This window comes from Leguminivora glycinivorella, chromosome Z (assembly GCF_023078275.1).
Source record: "Leguminivora glycinivorella isolate SPB_JAAS2020 chromosome Z, LegGlyc_1.1, whole genome shotgun sequence".
Taxonomy (NCBI): Eukaryota; Metazoa; Arthropoda; class Insecta; order Lepidoptera; family Tortricidae; genus Leguminivora; species Leguminivora glycinivorella.
This window is the reverse complement of record NC_062998.1, coordinates 45,557,011-45,573,274: the sequence shown is the minus strand read 5'-3', so window position 1 is coordinate 45,573,274 and position 16,264 is coordinate 45,557,011. Positions and strand designations below refer to the sequence as shown.

At 36.5% G+C, this 16,264-nt stretch overlaps 1 protein-coding gene across 1 annotated transcript in view; it reads left to right on the top strand.

Moving 5' to 3' along the window:
- LOC125240601 (WD repeat-containing protein 47) overlaps positions 1-16,264 on the top strand; it is a 135,273-nt gene that overhangs the window by 103,141 nt on the left and 15,868 nt on the right. Inside the window, exons 6-8 of the mRNA XM_048148561.1 lie at positions 2,379-2,556; positions 13,483-13,626; positions 15,072-15,227. Of these exons, the coding sequence (XP_048004518.1) occupies positions 2,379-2,556; positions 13,483-13,626; positions 15,072-15,227 (478 nt within the window). The remainder of the gene's footprint in view (positions 1-2,378; positions 2,557-13,482; positions 13,627-15,071; positions 15,228-16,264) is intronic.

Sequence of the window (16,264 nt, the reverse complement as noted above, 5' to 3'; positions counted from 1 at the left end):
GATTGTGGAAAGACCTTATTTGAAAGTTGTATCTCCAAGACAGTTCGTGATGCGTCGTCATATCTTTGCATACGCCTCTAGGTGTTGCGGAGCTCAGATGATGTCAGACTGGCTACAAATAACTTGTATTCAGGGAGATTGAAATATTTTGAATCTATTAAACTAAGTATCTGTTTATGGACTAAGAGCTCAGAGCCGCCAGACCTTCCTCATTTTCTCAAGGATGATATGAGGAAGGTCTTGGTATAATGTAGTGTTCGTATCGACTTTTAATGTCTGCATATTACCTAGTTCGGCCCGTCGGGCATTTTTTTGCTATACGGTTTTTTTTAATCTAACTTTCCGTAAATTCTCAAAGCTGATTTTTATATATGTAATAGAAAAGACTGTAAGGATTTGATAATCATCATTTCCTGACCATTTCCGCCGGCCGTAAATTTGACCAAACGCTTGAAACTCTCTCTAACTTACCCTAATTAGGGTTCCGTACCTCAAAAAGGAAAAACGGAACCCTTATAGGATCACTCGTGCGTCTGTCTGTCCGTCTGTCACAGCCAATTTTCTCCGAAACTACTGAACCGATTAACTTTAAATTTGGCACGCATATGTAAACCTGTGACCCAAAGACGGACATGTAATTTAAATTAAGAAAATTTAATTATAGGGGCCACTTTTGGGGGTTAAAAGTGAAAATTAAAAATCAAAGTTTCTAGAACTATATTGTGTTACATATCAAATAAAAGAGGTTTTATAAGTATTTCAAAAATATTTTTTTAATAATTTTTAGTAAGGTAATTTTCAAGTTATTTAAGAAAATAGGCAAAAACTGACCATTGCCCCTTCATTTAGAATTTTCACAAATTATTGCTAATTTAATAACAATTCTCTGCTTTTAAAATATTGCATGTGTTTTCTAGTAAAAAGGCGGATCTCTCCGCTGTTGCAAACTGTAACAAAAATCACGTTCTAGTTTTGTTTCATAGAAGGGATTGCAATAGTCTATTTGTTTTCCATGACTATGCTGAAAGCGGGGAATTTACTCTCACAATAAACTACCAATAGTCCTAACTCATCCCTATCCTGCTGTGCGTGAAAGGTTAAACTAACGTTCCATTGTATTGTGTGTGTATATACGGTGCTCGTGAGCATTGCGAGAGATTATAACCACGCATTTCTGAGGCCAAAAGAATTAAAAAAAATTAACTGCAGATGAGGAAATTTTGCCGTGAATATATATGTAAACATTGTTTTCAATTTAAATACGAACTTTTATTATTGAAACAAGGCGAGATATAACCAAATTCGAATGAAACATGCAAACACATCTCGTGAGTGAAGTCATTTCATTAAAAAAGCCCTCACTCACTTGAAAACCGTACTTTCCTTAATTTGGATAATAAGTAAGTATAATAAGATGTCTAGGATTTTCATTCTAAATAAGTCCTCTGTTGTGGTCTGACATGCAGCATTCGAGTACTTAATGCACTCGCCTCTTATGTTCGCTGGGCGTCTAACAGAGCGTGCTCCGTGCGTGAAAGTACACCGATACGACTTTGCAGTACGAACCACTTGTTCCAATGGATAATCCCCGACGGAACAGTATCGCCGCCTTACGAGTCGTCCACAAGAAACTCCCCTCTGCAGGAAGAAAGACACGCTTCCGTGTTAAGTCGTCTCCAATTATTTCCAACTTTTATTCGTTAACAAAGAGTAACTGTAACTACGATGCATTATTTATGTACAACTTGCTAAGAGACACCCTCGTTAGTCGAAGCACGATCGGATTTTATATCGAGCAACTCGTTCTACTTCTGATTTATTTAATGCAGTCCACTAATGCGTCGTTATGGCATCAAGAGCACTCATGGTTTTGTGTGACGGCAATCTAATTTATTTTATGTGAAAATAAAAATTCTGTATTGTTAGCGACCGCGCAAGTAGGAACTTGAAATTCGCGAACAAAGTAAGCGCTCCACTTAACTTTAATCAACTCTGGAGGGGAGAACAGAATATATCCGTTGTTGTTCTCAGTACATAGGCACCTACTCATTTTTGGATTTATTATAAGTACCTCGGTCATACATAAAAGCGATCAAAGGTTAATTGTTTATGTGAAATCATAGTACAATTTACATGTTTTGGTTTAAAACTCGATTCACATTTACATTTGCGAGTGACGTTACAATATAATTACCTATGTGCTTCACACGAGCTCGATAATGGATTATGAACTCTTATAGCAAATATATCTGTAGTCTGTAGTTAAGTGTACCTTTACTACAATGATCTGTTTTTCCAACTCATTACAACATACAGGATTCGCTACGTGCGATAGGTAGGCATTCCGTACCTTTACTACTATGATCTGTTTTTCCCAGGGATAACAGCGCGCCTTCGGCTCCGACGGTACTGCTTAAACGCACCAAGCATCACAAGGGCAGTATCTACTGCCTGGCCTGGAGCCCGGCGGGGGACCTGCTCGCCACCGGCTCCAACGACAAGACCGTCAAGCTGATGCGGTTCAACAGCCACACCTGCAACCTGGAAGGCCAGGAGGTAAGGAACACCGGACTGATTTAACGTCAACACCATCCCGCTAGTACTTTACACATAGGGTTCCGTACTTGACGAGACCACGAAATGACCAAGAAAGAAAAAAAAAATGGAACCCTTGTAGGATCACTTTGTTGTCTGTCCGTCTGTCTGTCTATACCCTTCTTCTCAGGAACGCGAGGAGATATCAAGCTGTGTTCGTACTAGGCCAAACCGGTCGTCAAAATCAATCAGTTGTTCAGATGGTTTAATCCTGTGCCGAGAGATGGACACATTTTACTTTGACAGTCATTATCATCTCTTCCGCCGTATGTGTTATTCATAAATTAGGAAACATTAGTTACTATTCAGATATTGTTGTTCAAAATTTAAATATCGCACACGAATCCGTCACGGTGCAAAAGTTATTTGGTACAATCCTCTTAACGACCCCCGTTCTCTCCTTGTCATTGTAAGCACATTACACGTTAATTTCCCAGCCAGCCTGCTTCTAATCTCTGAACCCCGAAAACTTTACCGAACCGTAATACGTACCTGTTACTAGGAAAACTTGTTAACTCGGGTTACTGAGTAGCGAAGCAAGTTAAAACTATTTCCTTTCAGTTTCGTGAGCCGTGGCTTCTAGCATGTGAATCTGTATTCAGGGTAGTTTCTAGTTTTGTCTCTTCTTTAAAACAATGTAACAACATCTTTAGTATGTTGGCTTGATAATATAAGCGTTTAATATAAAGGTAATCAATCAAGGCAAGTCTATTGTAATTAGATTACGAATTATGTGCAACTATGCTGCTGTTTAAAACCATAAATGATAAATAATGATAAAATTATTTAGAATTGATAATTGCATTATTTGAAGAAAAATAAATTTATGAAATTTGGAGCACATATCGTCAGTACTTTAAAAAAATCTCGTATCTCACGCTGTTCCTCAAAGTTAAAACGCAGTAAGTCTATATGCATTCCATACATACTTACTACAATTTTCTTTTCACTGACAGACGAAGATAAAGACTGTATCGTTAAGTATGAAGACAACTTTGAGTAGCCGTATTTATTTGCTATTATATTTTTTTCTTATAACAAGCCATGGGCTTAATAAGGCACATAATAAGGTACACATTTTGTCCTAGAAACTCGACGTATAGCATATGGTTTAGACAGTATTGACTTAATCCTCCCGAGTACCAATTACGATTCCGGACAAATGCTACTAGAAAATTCACAAAGTGCGTAAAAGACGATACGATTGCGAAAAAAAATTGTATGGTGCGAACCTCAACGACACATGATCCACAAAGCAGAATATCTGGACATAGTCTAGCCACTGTTATTTAAAAAAAATATAGTTCAGGATCTGTGTATGGCGGCCATTTAGAGAATGTGGCATGGTGCTTACTCTAACTCCGACTTTGATGTCGAATTTGACTATCATACATTGTTTATATCGATCTGGTTTAAGCACTGTTCAAACACCATGAATGTCAATTAGACTTTGGCCTATGGCTAATTTTTTTATCTGTTTCTCTCATCCTGCTAGCATCAAAAATTTACGGCAATCCGGAACGTTGCTCAAAATTGCGTTTTTTTTAATTATATAAATTCGCCGCATTTATTCTACAAGTACCCAATGGAAAAACCATGAAGAGGACTCTTAAAGAATATATTTTGGCAGCATATTAACCTTTGTTTGTTGAAATCGTACAAAGAGTCATTGAAATATTCTCAAATTAAGCCAGATAGGGGTTGTCCGAAATTTATTTGCTAGACCTTAATGAAAGTACCATAAAGTCCCTAAAATAAAAAAAAAATCAGACCTTCTTATATCAAATAGTACTTACCAATACCTTAAGATCATACTCTCGGAACATAATAATACAAAATTATGCACATGTCAACATTTAGACGAGGTTTATTTTGTCCTTATACTTAACGATACAGTCCTTACAAGTTTTTTTAAAAGTAGTGACGATATGTATCTCGCAACTGTCAATATATAAGCCAAATTTGACACGTTTATGTAAAATAGTTTTTGATTTATGAAGGGTCAAAGGTGGCTCCAAATGGTTCGTGTAATATTACACACGGCTCGCCAGTTTTTTTACTTGAACTTGGCTTGACACGCTGATATATTTTATATCATTACCTATGTATTTACGTGTGTATCTTGAATGGATATGGATAGTTTTGTTTCAAGGATCCTTAAGGACACACTATAATTAAGATACTCAAAACCTAAGTATGAGCACACACCCCGTATGGCCCCTATCCGTATCTAATCAGAATACCTATATAAGGTAAATCGGACGGGGGTCGCCGGAAACAGCTCTACAGTGTTAAGTAGCAATAATCATGTACCTATTTGTGCTAAAAGCGTTGTAATGCTCACTTTGCCACGGCCAGGCAATGTCACTAGAGGCATTGTGCTACCTTTCAGGCGAGGAAGTCAAAGTGGCAATACATTACGTTCACGACGGACCCTCTGTTTACCTTGCTATCACTCCACCTACGAAATTTTCGTAGCTTTTACGTTGTTCCACATGAATTTATGCTGCATTGGAGCAGATTCATACGACAAAGATAATAACATTTACTTTTCCCTTTGTTTACGAAGTTTGCCGTCGTGTCAGTACACTTTGCGAGGAAACTTTTCAAATGAAATGTCACTTTAACCCTTTGACTGGGGAACACTCCTTTGTGTTCGCATGGACAAATGAACCGTGCTCTCGTTCGAGTTTGATAGCAGTTTAATGGATATATTCGATCCTCACGTGAAGCGGTCATGCAGTCCCTTGGCTAATTTAAACTTTTGTACTAATGGCCTCGAAGCAACCACTCCAATCAGTAACCTCGCTTGCAATTACAGTTGGAACACCACAAACTGATTCCCGAAATCGAGATGCAACGTTACCATATCAATCAAACAAAGACGATGAAGCGTTCACATGTCGAACTAATATTTATGCATCAATGAACTTCAGAATGAATTTCGCTAAAATTGGATGTATTGCGTGCCCGTAAAATATACGTAAGTAATAGTTAAAAACCTTTGGAAACGGGATTTATAATAACAAACATGTAAACTGCATTCAATACTAGTATTTGAGTTATTTGGGAATACATTTTCAGTCTAAGTGATTAGTTGGTTAATGGGGATTTTTACACTAGCTAGTTTAGCAATGACGGTACGGCGAGAATAACACATATAGGTACTCATACTGTAATATTTGATTGTGTGGTTAATAAACTAACAATTAATGATAGGTCGTTAATTAATTTTCACTCTATTCTAAATGTTTGCCTTGTTAGCGGTTCTATTCGTATAACTCAACACTTGTCAGAGATCAAAATTCGCGGGTATTATGTATATTATATTATGTATTTCACATACACTGTGACAATAAAGTTTCAGAAGTTATCAAGGAAATCGCTGCTGCCATAATTATTTAATTAGAAAGCAACCTAAAACATATTTCCGTTGCAGTTTGTTTTTGTAAAAATCTTACATTATACAATTGAGTATTGATATAGCATTTTGCCGGTTGTGGCGCGGGTCAGTGGCTCCTCGGATCTGATACCACTGCCTCAAGCCGTGGCCGAGCTTACGCTATCTCTCATGCCAGAGCGAACCGCGAAGAATGACTTATTAGCTGTGAACCGCTGGCTCCGTTCGCAGAATCTATCGATGCCGCCCGTTCGGTGATTTATGTAAGGCCCTGCTGGCGTCTTGTATAGGGGACTAATATCTGGAAGCTCGGTTCTATTTTAATAAATCACGTCTTTAGATAAAAATAACTCTTATAAATACAAAAACAAAAAAAAGACAAAAACAAAAACTTTATTGCTGGCCGGGATTCGAAACCCTGACACCTACGATCTATCTGCGTACATTAGACCGACCTCGTACGACTAAGCTAAGCGGAATCGATGCGCGTGCGGCGAAATTAACTAGCATATTTTACGTTTACAAACGCGAAAGAAAAACTCATGAAAACTCGAAAATTCGTGTTTTCCGGGATCTAAGGCTACGGCTAGATCGATTTTTCACCCCCGAAAATCCCCACATAACAAATTTCAGCGAAATCGTTAGAGCGGTTTCCGAGATCGTCGGTATATAAGTATAAATAAATAAATATACAAGAATTGCTCGTTTAAAAGTATAAGATTTAATATCGCCTTCTGCACAGATGTCATATATACCATAGATCAAGCAAACGTATCTACTTAGCGTGTCAAATGAACTCAGTGAAATCCACTGAGTTGTCCGTCTTTAATCGCAGCTTGCAGCTTTCGGGGGTCAATTTTTGTAAGTTGAAGTCAATCAAAACATAAAAAATGCCTCGTTACGTGATATTCAATTGCAACAACACAAAAATTATGAACAATCAAGAGCCTGAGACATATTTAAAATTACAGGCAAGAAACAACTTCAGTACAAAATTTGACACGCTCGGCCCCTATACAAATAGATGAACTTGTTTCTTCTATATAAATAAAGTTCTGTGGCCTTCTGTTTACGGAGAATGCCCTGTATTACAAATGTATTTGGTAAAAACGGAAAAAGTAAATGAAGAAAGAGTGACTTAGTTCTCCGGTTCCCAGATACTTAGAATACAAAGCAGCGTCCCTCTGCTATCGCAGCAGGTGTAGCTGCGGATCTCTAAATATACGTTATAATATATCCACTATAAAACATATTGTTAATAGTATCCGTTGTTTATCCTTACTTTTCTATTCGATTTTATCTTTTCCAATGAAGACATGATTGTGTTGTGTTGTAATTAGAAGAACTTTACAAGGAAACCTAAAACAAAAATACTTACCTTATTATACATATATTAATCTTTTCTTGTCCTACATTTATTATTGTCCCAGATTTTTAAGAACCTCTTTTTGACACATGACAGCAAACGTAAACTCGCGCAACCTAATGAAATTTTAAATAAATTCCTGTAATAATATTTTAAAAAATCAAGTACTTAAAAACAATATTTCGCTTACTTTAAACATAATCTAACACATGTTACATTTTTGCGGATCTTCGTTAGTGAGTATTTTACGACATTAATTTGTCACGCCGGATTTACTTATTAAGTATGTCATTTATAATTCATTTTTATTTTTAAACTAGTACTGTGGCAGAGTCTGTCATTTCGTTTTAAATGACATTTCAGTAAGTTGATAGAAATCGTATATTTGTTTAAGCACCTCCTTGTAAGTACACAGGGCCTAATCGATTCAACCAATTCGAAATTAATCGTTAGATTTGGCAAACGATACGTCTTAGCCAACGCGCATACTATCGCATCGCAACATACTTCAAAACAAATGTGTCAAAAATGTGAACTTACAAATCTGGGGCAATAACTGTCTGATTATAGTTTTAGTTTACCGATGGAGATGTTTCCGATATGACATGACATGACAATTATTTGTCAGTGATAATCGTGGTGTTATACACACTTCACAAGAATGAACTTTTCTCTTTTTATATATATAATATATATAGTCTTAGTAGGGTTGCTACGTGCCGGCGCACTTACGAGCTTATTATGTAGTACAGTTTAAAATTCTATTAAGCGCCTTTTAAATCCATTATCGACTCGTAGCGATGCAATGTGTTTTATCGAAATCAAATAAAGAGCTCTTTTGTTTCAAATCTAACCATTTATAGGTATTTTCAACTGTACAGACAGCATCAAAATTTTAGTGTCGGATGAAACAATGCACCTCAGAATCTGGACATTTGGACAAACTGAATAAGTTGTATAAAATTTCTAAATATATATAGATAACGCTTTACAGTTCGCGGTCATAAAGACACACATCGTTTATTGTTCAGCGGTTATAAAATGGTGCTTAAATACTTCTGAAGCGTTATTTGATCCGCTACTTTTGATACTGACTGTACATTGCATTGATTGGCTTTGGTTTGGGATGAATTTTTATTTGTTTAGTTAGGTTAGTGAGTAACGCCGGTGTGCACAATGACGATACCGTTTACTATCTATTTTTTGTTGAGAAAGATTGCTTTTAGTACATACTTTCTGAAAATTAGAAATCTGATGAAACACAATATTCGCAGTCGCACACATACCTACAGGAAAGATTTAACTTAAAACTCGTAGGTCACCTTCATCCGCGTAAAAGTAACGCGAGTCACGACTTCATTGGGTGTTTATTTGAACTACAGCTGCAATGAAAGGATCTATGCATATATCGGGAAAGTTACACTTATTTAGCGATAGATTATTACTTGAACTTGCATCGTGAATAAATGGAATATGCCATAAAATCGTGACTCATGTTACTCTTGCCGCGGGTTGACCTTTTTCAGCTGAATTTCGATTTCACTGAAGTTTGCAGTAAATTAGGTATTTTATTTACTTACTAATTATTTACTCATAATATTTATAACTTCCGGCTTTCTATAATCTTATCCATTGAAACCATTTATAGCTCTAGCTAGACTGTCTTTTATGGACCTACTATCAATAAAGTCCACGTATTAAATTTATAGAACAATTTTTATTAAGGCGTAAAACTACTATCTTATCCGAAACTACATTCGCGTTATACAACTACGAATTCCCATATAAATAGTTGGTAACTTTAGCAAATGCGTAGCTTGCATAGAAATATTTATAAGACAGAAATCTAAGAATACGTGAGAAGGTCGCGTTTGCGATCACAAGTTTACCTGTGACGTTACTCCTCAAGAGCAAATACCACTTTAGAAGTTTACGGTGTACTGTTACGACATATTACGGCTCAGCCACGACATTGGTCTAAGCGCGGCAGCGGTGAGCGGCGGCCATATATTGGAGCGAGACACAGCGATGGGACTTTTCATTCGCACGTATGGCTGCCGCTCACCGCTGTCGCGCTTAGACCAATGTCGTGGCTGAGCTGTTAAGGTTTCAACTCAGAAAGACTGGTCTTTATGTATGAAATGAGTCTGTTTGTCCCAACCGATAATGGAATACTGAATTTTTACTGCTAAGCTAGCTGTAGGACAATAGTATCTGAAAATACTAAAACCTAATGAACTAGACTTTCTAGACATAAAGAAAGTTATGACATTCAGTGCATTATTATATGTATAGGTATTAGTCACAAAATCCCACTTCAAATGAACTAGGTCATATAGATCAACCTAGGTAGATTAGGTAGGTAGGCACCTACTACTTGGGTACTTATACATAGGATTTATTAGTAAGTGTTCTAATATTGTAAAGAAATCTGTACTGTTGGACTATTGTACAGATTTCGTCTGAATAAATAATACGTACAGGATTCGCTACGTACGATAGGCACTCTAAAAACTTGCCTATACCGCTGAGAATGAAACATTTCTTCCTTTTGTTTGGTTCCTTTAAAAATGTTTTGAATGTTGTAAACAAGTAAAAATGTCAAATTCAAAATAAAATGAATTCTCGAATATTCATAAGATGCGCAATAATAACAAGCTGGTGTCTCTCAAGTCCTAAAATATACCTCATAGACTTCTTAGCAACAGATTGGTTAAAGCTCGGAATAAGATAAAGTCTCATCCATATCTCAGAAGATATCGATACAAAAGTCCGGTCGGAAAATCTTAATGCGAAATTCATACACAATACTGAAAACATTTTTGGCAACTATTAATTCACTAGCTGTCCCTTCGTCATTAATTGTTGCAGATACACTTAAAAGCGGCCTTATGATTGACCGGAAGATATAGTACGGCTGTTTAACCTGAATTACAGTCCTGTGCGGCAGAACGGACGAAACTTGGCATGTGTATCTAGGTTTGTAAGGAAACGTAGATTAAATAGAAATACGTCGACGAGTTAATGTTTTCCCTCCTCCCCACCTAGATCACCCCATGTTTTTTTCAATTTTCATGAAAACAAAGATGTCTAATATATAATAATAGTACATATATTCTGCATTAATTTTTCTAATACTAAAGGCAATTAATTCCCCCTGCGTGTTTCTACTTCTATTTATTCTTATAAACGTCAAAGCTATTTATGTGCTACTATTTCATGTTTTCTGCCGCATCGGACTGTACCTTCATACTAATTCGGGTTACCGAAGAGCACTTATAATTAAAATAATGTGTAAAACGACTGTTTACTTAACAAATGTCTTCATTATAGAACAAAGAGTTCCCGTCAACAGTAATTACATGTTACGCGAAACATCGTCTAATCGTGTGCCGTATTCATGAGCCAGCCCACACCTGGAGATGCCAGTATTCCTAAAGGGCCCGGAAACTTATCGGTTGCTTGGTGCTCATACATAATTTACGAGTAATCTTGCCCTACTCGTTTGTGCGTACATTTTTGAGTCGAACGGCGCAATTGAATCCGCCCCCGTGTACAAACTTGGTTACTCGTTTAAATCATAGCGTCATCGACTTATATCAACGGATTCATCCGGACGATTTGCTTCTGGTTAAATTCATGATCTGCCACTGAATGTATTCGATTATGTTATGATTTTCAAAACTCTTTAATTATTACGACCGACTGGAAATTAAATAAGCTGCACGCCTTACCGATCGACCGCCAGATACCTTTGTACATATGTGGAAAAAAATACCTATAACCGATGATTACTTTATCAGGTAGTCCTAATAATCCAATAACAACTGGATTGTGCGCTTATACTTAAAGACCGTGGCATTAGAAAAACAGGTACTCAATTTTAGCATTCGTTGTTCTTATTTTTTACCTGTGTTAATGTCCGTTTCATAAATAATTGGTATTTATTTACAAATTTTTAAGCTAAAATCGACGATAGTATAAGCGAATAGCTTTATGCAAATATGCATGTATCGTCAGATAAACCTCAGTACGAAAATCTGGCAGGATAATGGTTGAACTTTAGGCATTAGTTTATCCGGTATTAAGGTTGATACCTCTGTTAACTCATGGCCGTCCCTGCTGCCGTGTTTTGTATACTTTGTATTCTGTTATGATACTTATGATCCTCTAAACCTGAAGAATAAAAATGTATAGAAGATATACCTGCCACGTTTAAGGTGGTAATAATAATTTATCGGGGTTAGAGCCGGCGTAGCTTTATTTGGTTCATATGCGCATTGTAATATGCCTACTTGAAAAATAAATGATGGCCACTCTTAAATGTAAGTTAGGTACCTAAGGGTTGCGCTAAAAGCAGCAACTGGTATTTCCCAAAAGTCCCCACATTGTTAGCTTGCGCTGACCGCATTTCATGCCTCCGTTGAATCATCCGCGTCTCTCCGTAAAACTGATATCATCGCATGGGGCTGTCTGGTTGGAATTATTTACATGTATTAACAAAACTCAACATTTGTCATTATTTTTTTCTGCAGCGGTCCAAATACGAGATAAACAATTAATTACTATTTTTATCAGGTTATTTGACAGTGTCAAGCATTAACAGAAAATGCTCTCAAAGTTCCTCGTTGCCTACTTGAGCCTCTGTCCGTTCTACTCATTTTATTCTTCACTGACCTCCGCGCTAGACAAATCCTGTCTTAGACCTTTTGAAGGGCAAACATTCCTTTAAAGATTTACGAAATTACACCTGATTTTACGCAGGTATACCTTCGACGATGATGATCCCTTTATTGGACATACCGTACCCATTGTTTTGACCTTTATATACAATCTTTTATAGCGAATCATGTTACAAGTAGATTTGTTACATTACAATAAAATTGAGGAACACTTGGGTACCCTGATAATGCATTGCAAGACAATCTTATGTCTACTTAGACCCTACAAATCGATTTGCGCGAAGTCCTACGAGGGCATTCAGTTGATTCAGTATATGTCTTGAAAGTAAAATATATACCCCTATCTGAAGTAGGGTTGTAAAAAACGGTTTTTTTTTCTGGCTTGAAAAAAAACATGAAAAAAAAACCGTGAAAAAAAACAGTTTTTTTTCTGGAGTATGTTTTTTTTTCTAAAGTACGAAATCTCAAAATTTGCAAAGTAGTTAATACTTTTATACGGTTTTTTAGACTTAATGATAACTATTAAACGAATTTAATCAAATAACTTTAATTTCTGGTCTTATAAAAGTAACATTTACGAAATCTGTAGTTTGTAGTTATCACTATTTACTGTAATGTTGGCAACACCACCGCCTCTCCACGCTACACGCCGCATCGGGGATTCCCCAATAAACGTTTGTATACTGAATTAAAATGTACGTTATTGTTATTGAAACACGTTACAACTCACGAAAAACCGTTATTGTCGTATTATTTGTTCATCTGAAAAAAAAACCATATTTAGAAAAAAAACCAAGGTGCTCGGTTTTTTTTTCATGTTTTTTTTCATAATTCTAAAAAAAAACATTTGGTTTTTTTTTCTATTTACAACCCTAATCTGAAGTGACTTAAACCTGAATTAACAACTTTTTAGACAAGAGTAAATATGCAATAACAATAATCCAGTAATTATTGTCAAATAAGTTCTTCATCATTATACAGCTTATTATCATTAATAATCCTCCTTAAACGCGGATGGACTAATGAAATAAATGAAAGAACATGGTGGCTAAACCTATAGCGGTTAGTGCGCCGTTGCGATTTCCCACGAATATTACTGAGGTGTTTCCGCCAAGCTGTTTATATCCGGCGTGCGAATTGCTATCTAATTCGAAGACCGCATACATTCTGCCCTATCCGTCAGTATCAAAGAGAGGGGATTTGAAGGATTTTTGTCAAAGTAAAAGTTGCAGTGGTTGCCATTTCTCGACTCAGGGTTGAAAATTAAAATCTTAGTTATTTATGACAATTTGATTTAATATTCTGATATGTTTTAAAATTGTTAAATATAAATATTAGCGACATCAAACCGAGCATCAACAAACCATTTAAATGAGCATAATCTTTGATCAGTATTAAACTTAAGTATTGTAAACTTACGTAACATACTTCGTGTCCAGGTGGAGTTGACGATGCACGACGGCACAGTGAGAGACGTGTGCTTCATAGAAGACACGACGAACAAGACCAGTCTGCTGGTGAGCGGCGGCGCGGGCGACTGCAAGATATACGTCACCGACTGCGCTACCGGCAAGACTTTCCAGGTACCTTAGATGTTCTCAACTGAACTAGCAAACATGTACAACAGCAAATATTATTTATTGGTATATAGTGATTAACATCTAAAAAATGCCGTATACTATCGATCGCTGTAAAAATACAATGTGCACGAGATAAGCAAACAAAAACATGAAACTAGCCATTTTCATTTTTCTGTTTGATAGATTTTACCATTGATTTTTTTCTGTACTCTGTCCAGAAAGCGTTATACACACCTTGGCCAGTAAATGAGTAAATCTCAGATGACTGTCGTTTCGGCTCCGCCTCGGCCGACAATTACAAATGATCCGAAATATTTCTTATTTTACTGGCAGGTATCTAATATAAATGGTAAATTAATTTCGAAAAACGCGAAATTTAGTTGCAATCCAATATCGCACTTCCATACTGGTATTGTCATTTTTTTATAAAAGTAGAAGAGAGATAGTGACATGATCTCGATCCTTAATTTGATGTATATTTGATGTGATTATAATCTTTAATTCCAATGAGAAAATGTACAATAATTTAAATTATACTTCAACTAGATAAATATTTTTGTAAATTGTATATAAATATGTGAATGTAAAACCTGACAATGTATAATCAATACTGAATAAAGAATATGAATATGAATATAGCTATGGCTACTATACCTAGGTACAAAACTCAAACAGGAAAGTGACGGATTAAAAGGTCTACTTGAAAATTAAAAGAGATTGAGATGGCCGTAGATTAAAATTACTTTGAGTTAAATGAGATGTTGACATAATTAATTAATACTTATCTATCTAAAAGAAATTTAAGAGATGAAGCAAGTAATCAATTACCACGAATTAATTCGAGGTTGGCCGTGATTCTTGCGCAGACAGCTCTTTTAATTAAATTAGACTTATTCGTGGATTAACAGCAATTATGCCGTCGTATACGAATCTCTCGTGTTTTACGTTTCATTCCCAAAAAGATCCGGATGTCATCGGGGTTCCTTTAATACGAGTATGTATCTCCGAAAATAATTAGAATTATAAAAACATGTTTAAAACTAGGTACGACTATGCTACCTATCTTCGCCTGGCTTTATACAATTTTAAATGACCGCCGAGCTTTTAGTGCAGGTTCTGGGAAAACGACTTTGGGTCGGTTGGACCAAACTGTCAGCATTAAAAGCATTCGCTTAAATTTTATTGTACGGGAAGTTTCCTAGATCTCTGATGCGTGCCGTTGATGAAACTGGTCCCAGTAATACTAAATATAATTAGATTTAGTTTATTTATATGTATTAAAAAGTGCGCGGGAATTTCCACTTATGAACCAGGCGACGATAGAGATACTAGACGAAAAGACGGCTATACTGTACCTGTATTATTACTAATATTATAAAATTACAATAGGTTAAAATGAGCCCATTTCAGGCACGTAGGGACTAACTAATAAGTATATTTGAACTCAGGCACTAAGCGGTCACTCCGGGCACGTGTTGTCGCTGTACAACTGGGGCGGAGCGATGTTCGTGTCGGGCAGCCAGGACAAGTCGGTCCGCTTCTGGGACCTGAGGACGGGGGGATGCGTCAACGTCATCTCGCCGCCAGTCGGCAGTGCTACCAAGGTAAATCAAGAGTAGCTATCACAATGTATTTATTCGATATCACATAGGTACACTTACATAAAATATATTTTTTTGAACTAAACGGGACTTAATCGCGTAAACTCTTACATTTATATTTGGCCCGACGTTTTGAACATCACATTTTAGCGCAAAAGTGAATAATCAATAAGTGCGGGTAGTTCGAAAAACTCGCGCGGCTATTAGAAGATGTTGATGCAATTCCTCGCCAGTCTACCCGTGACCACGAACATAATGTGGTGTTCGAAACGTCGGGCCAAATATTAATGTAAGTGTTTACGCGATTAAGTCCCGTTTTGTTCAAAAATTATGAGTGCAAATCGTGTTAGTTTAAATCATTACATAAAATATGGTAGAAAATATTGTACTTACTGATTAGAAGGAACTGGATGGTCTAACTAGTGGTTCTTTGAGTCGTCAACCCGTTCTGATAAATACCTATGTAAACGCGAAAATGACTGCGTGAGTTGCGTGACGCTGGGAGTTGACAACATCAGGAACATGTGTGTGAAATATGGGACCAAGCTACTGGCCAATGTCCAACCACCCGCGTCTCTGAGAAATGGCAGTGGTGAGAAATACATTCGTAGTGACGAAATATGTTCTTAATTCACAACAATGTACAACTAACGGATATAGAAAGTAAGTTTAGTTTGATTATTAAAGTAAATAGAAATCGATATTGGTTACAAAGCAAAGTTGCTTCTGCTTTGCGGTACTTTGAGAATGTTTCGCCCACGCTGCCTAGCGTAGCTTTTATGAAAGCAGTCTAAAATAATTTTCTTAGAATTGGTTCAGAAATAAAGTTTACACAATTTAAGAAATGTATAATGAATATAAAACGAAACAAAATTAGTTTGAAAATAAAAGTTCAGAAACAGAAGAGTTCCGAATCCGCGCCCCTTCAGCGTAAACCGTCTAAGTTGGGTAAGTTAATCTTCTCGGTTTATACTTGATATTTAAGATGTCGATATTGGCAAGAAGATGGATCGTCGCGTCGCTTACAAAATATGCATATT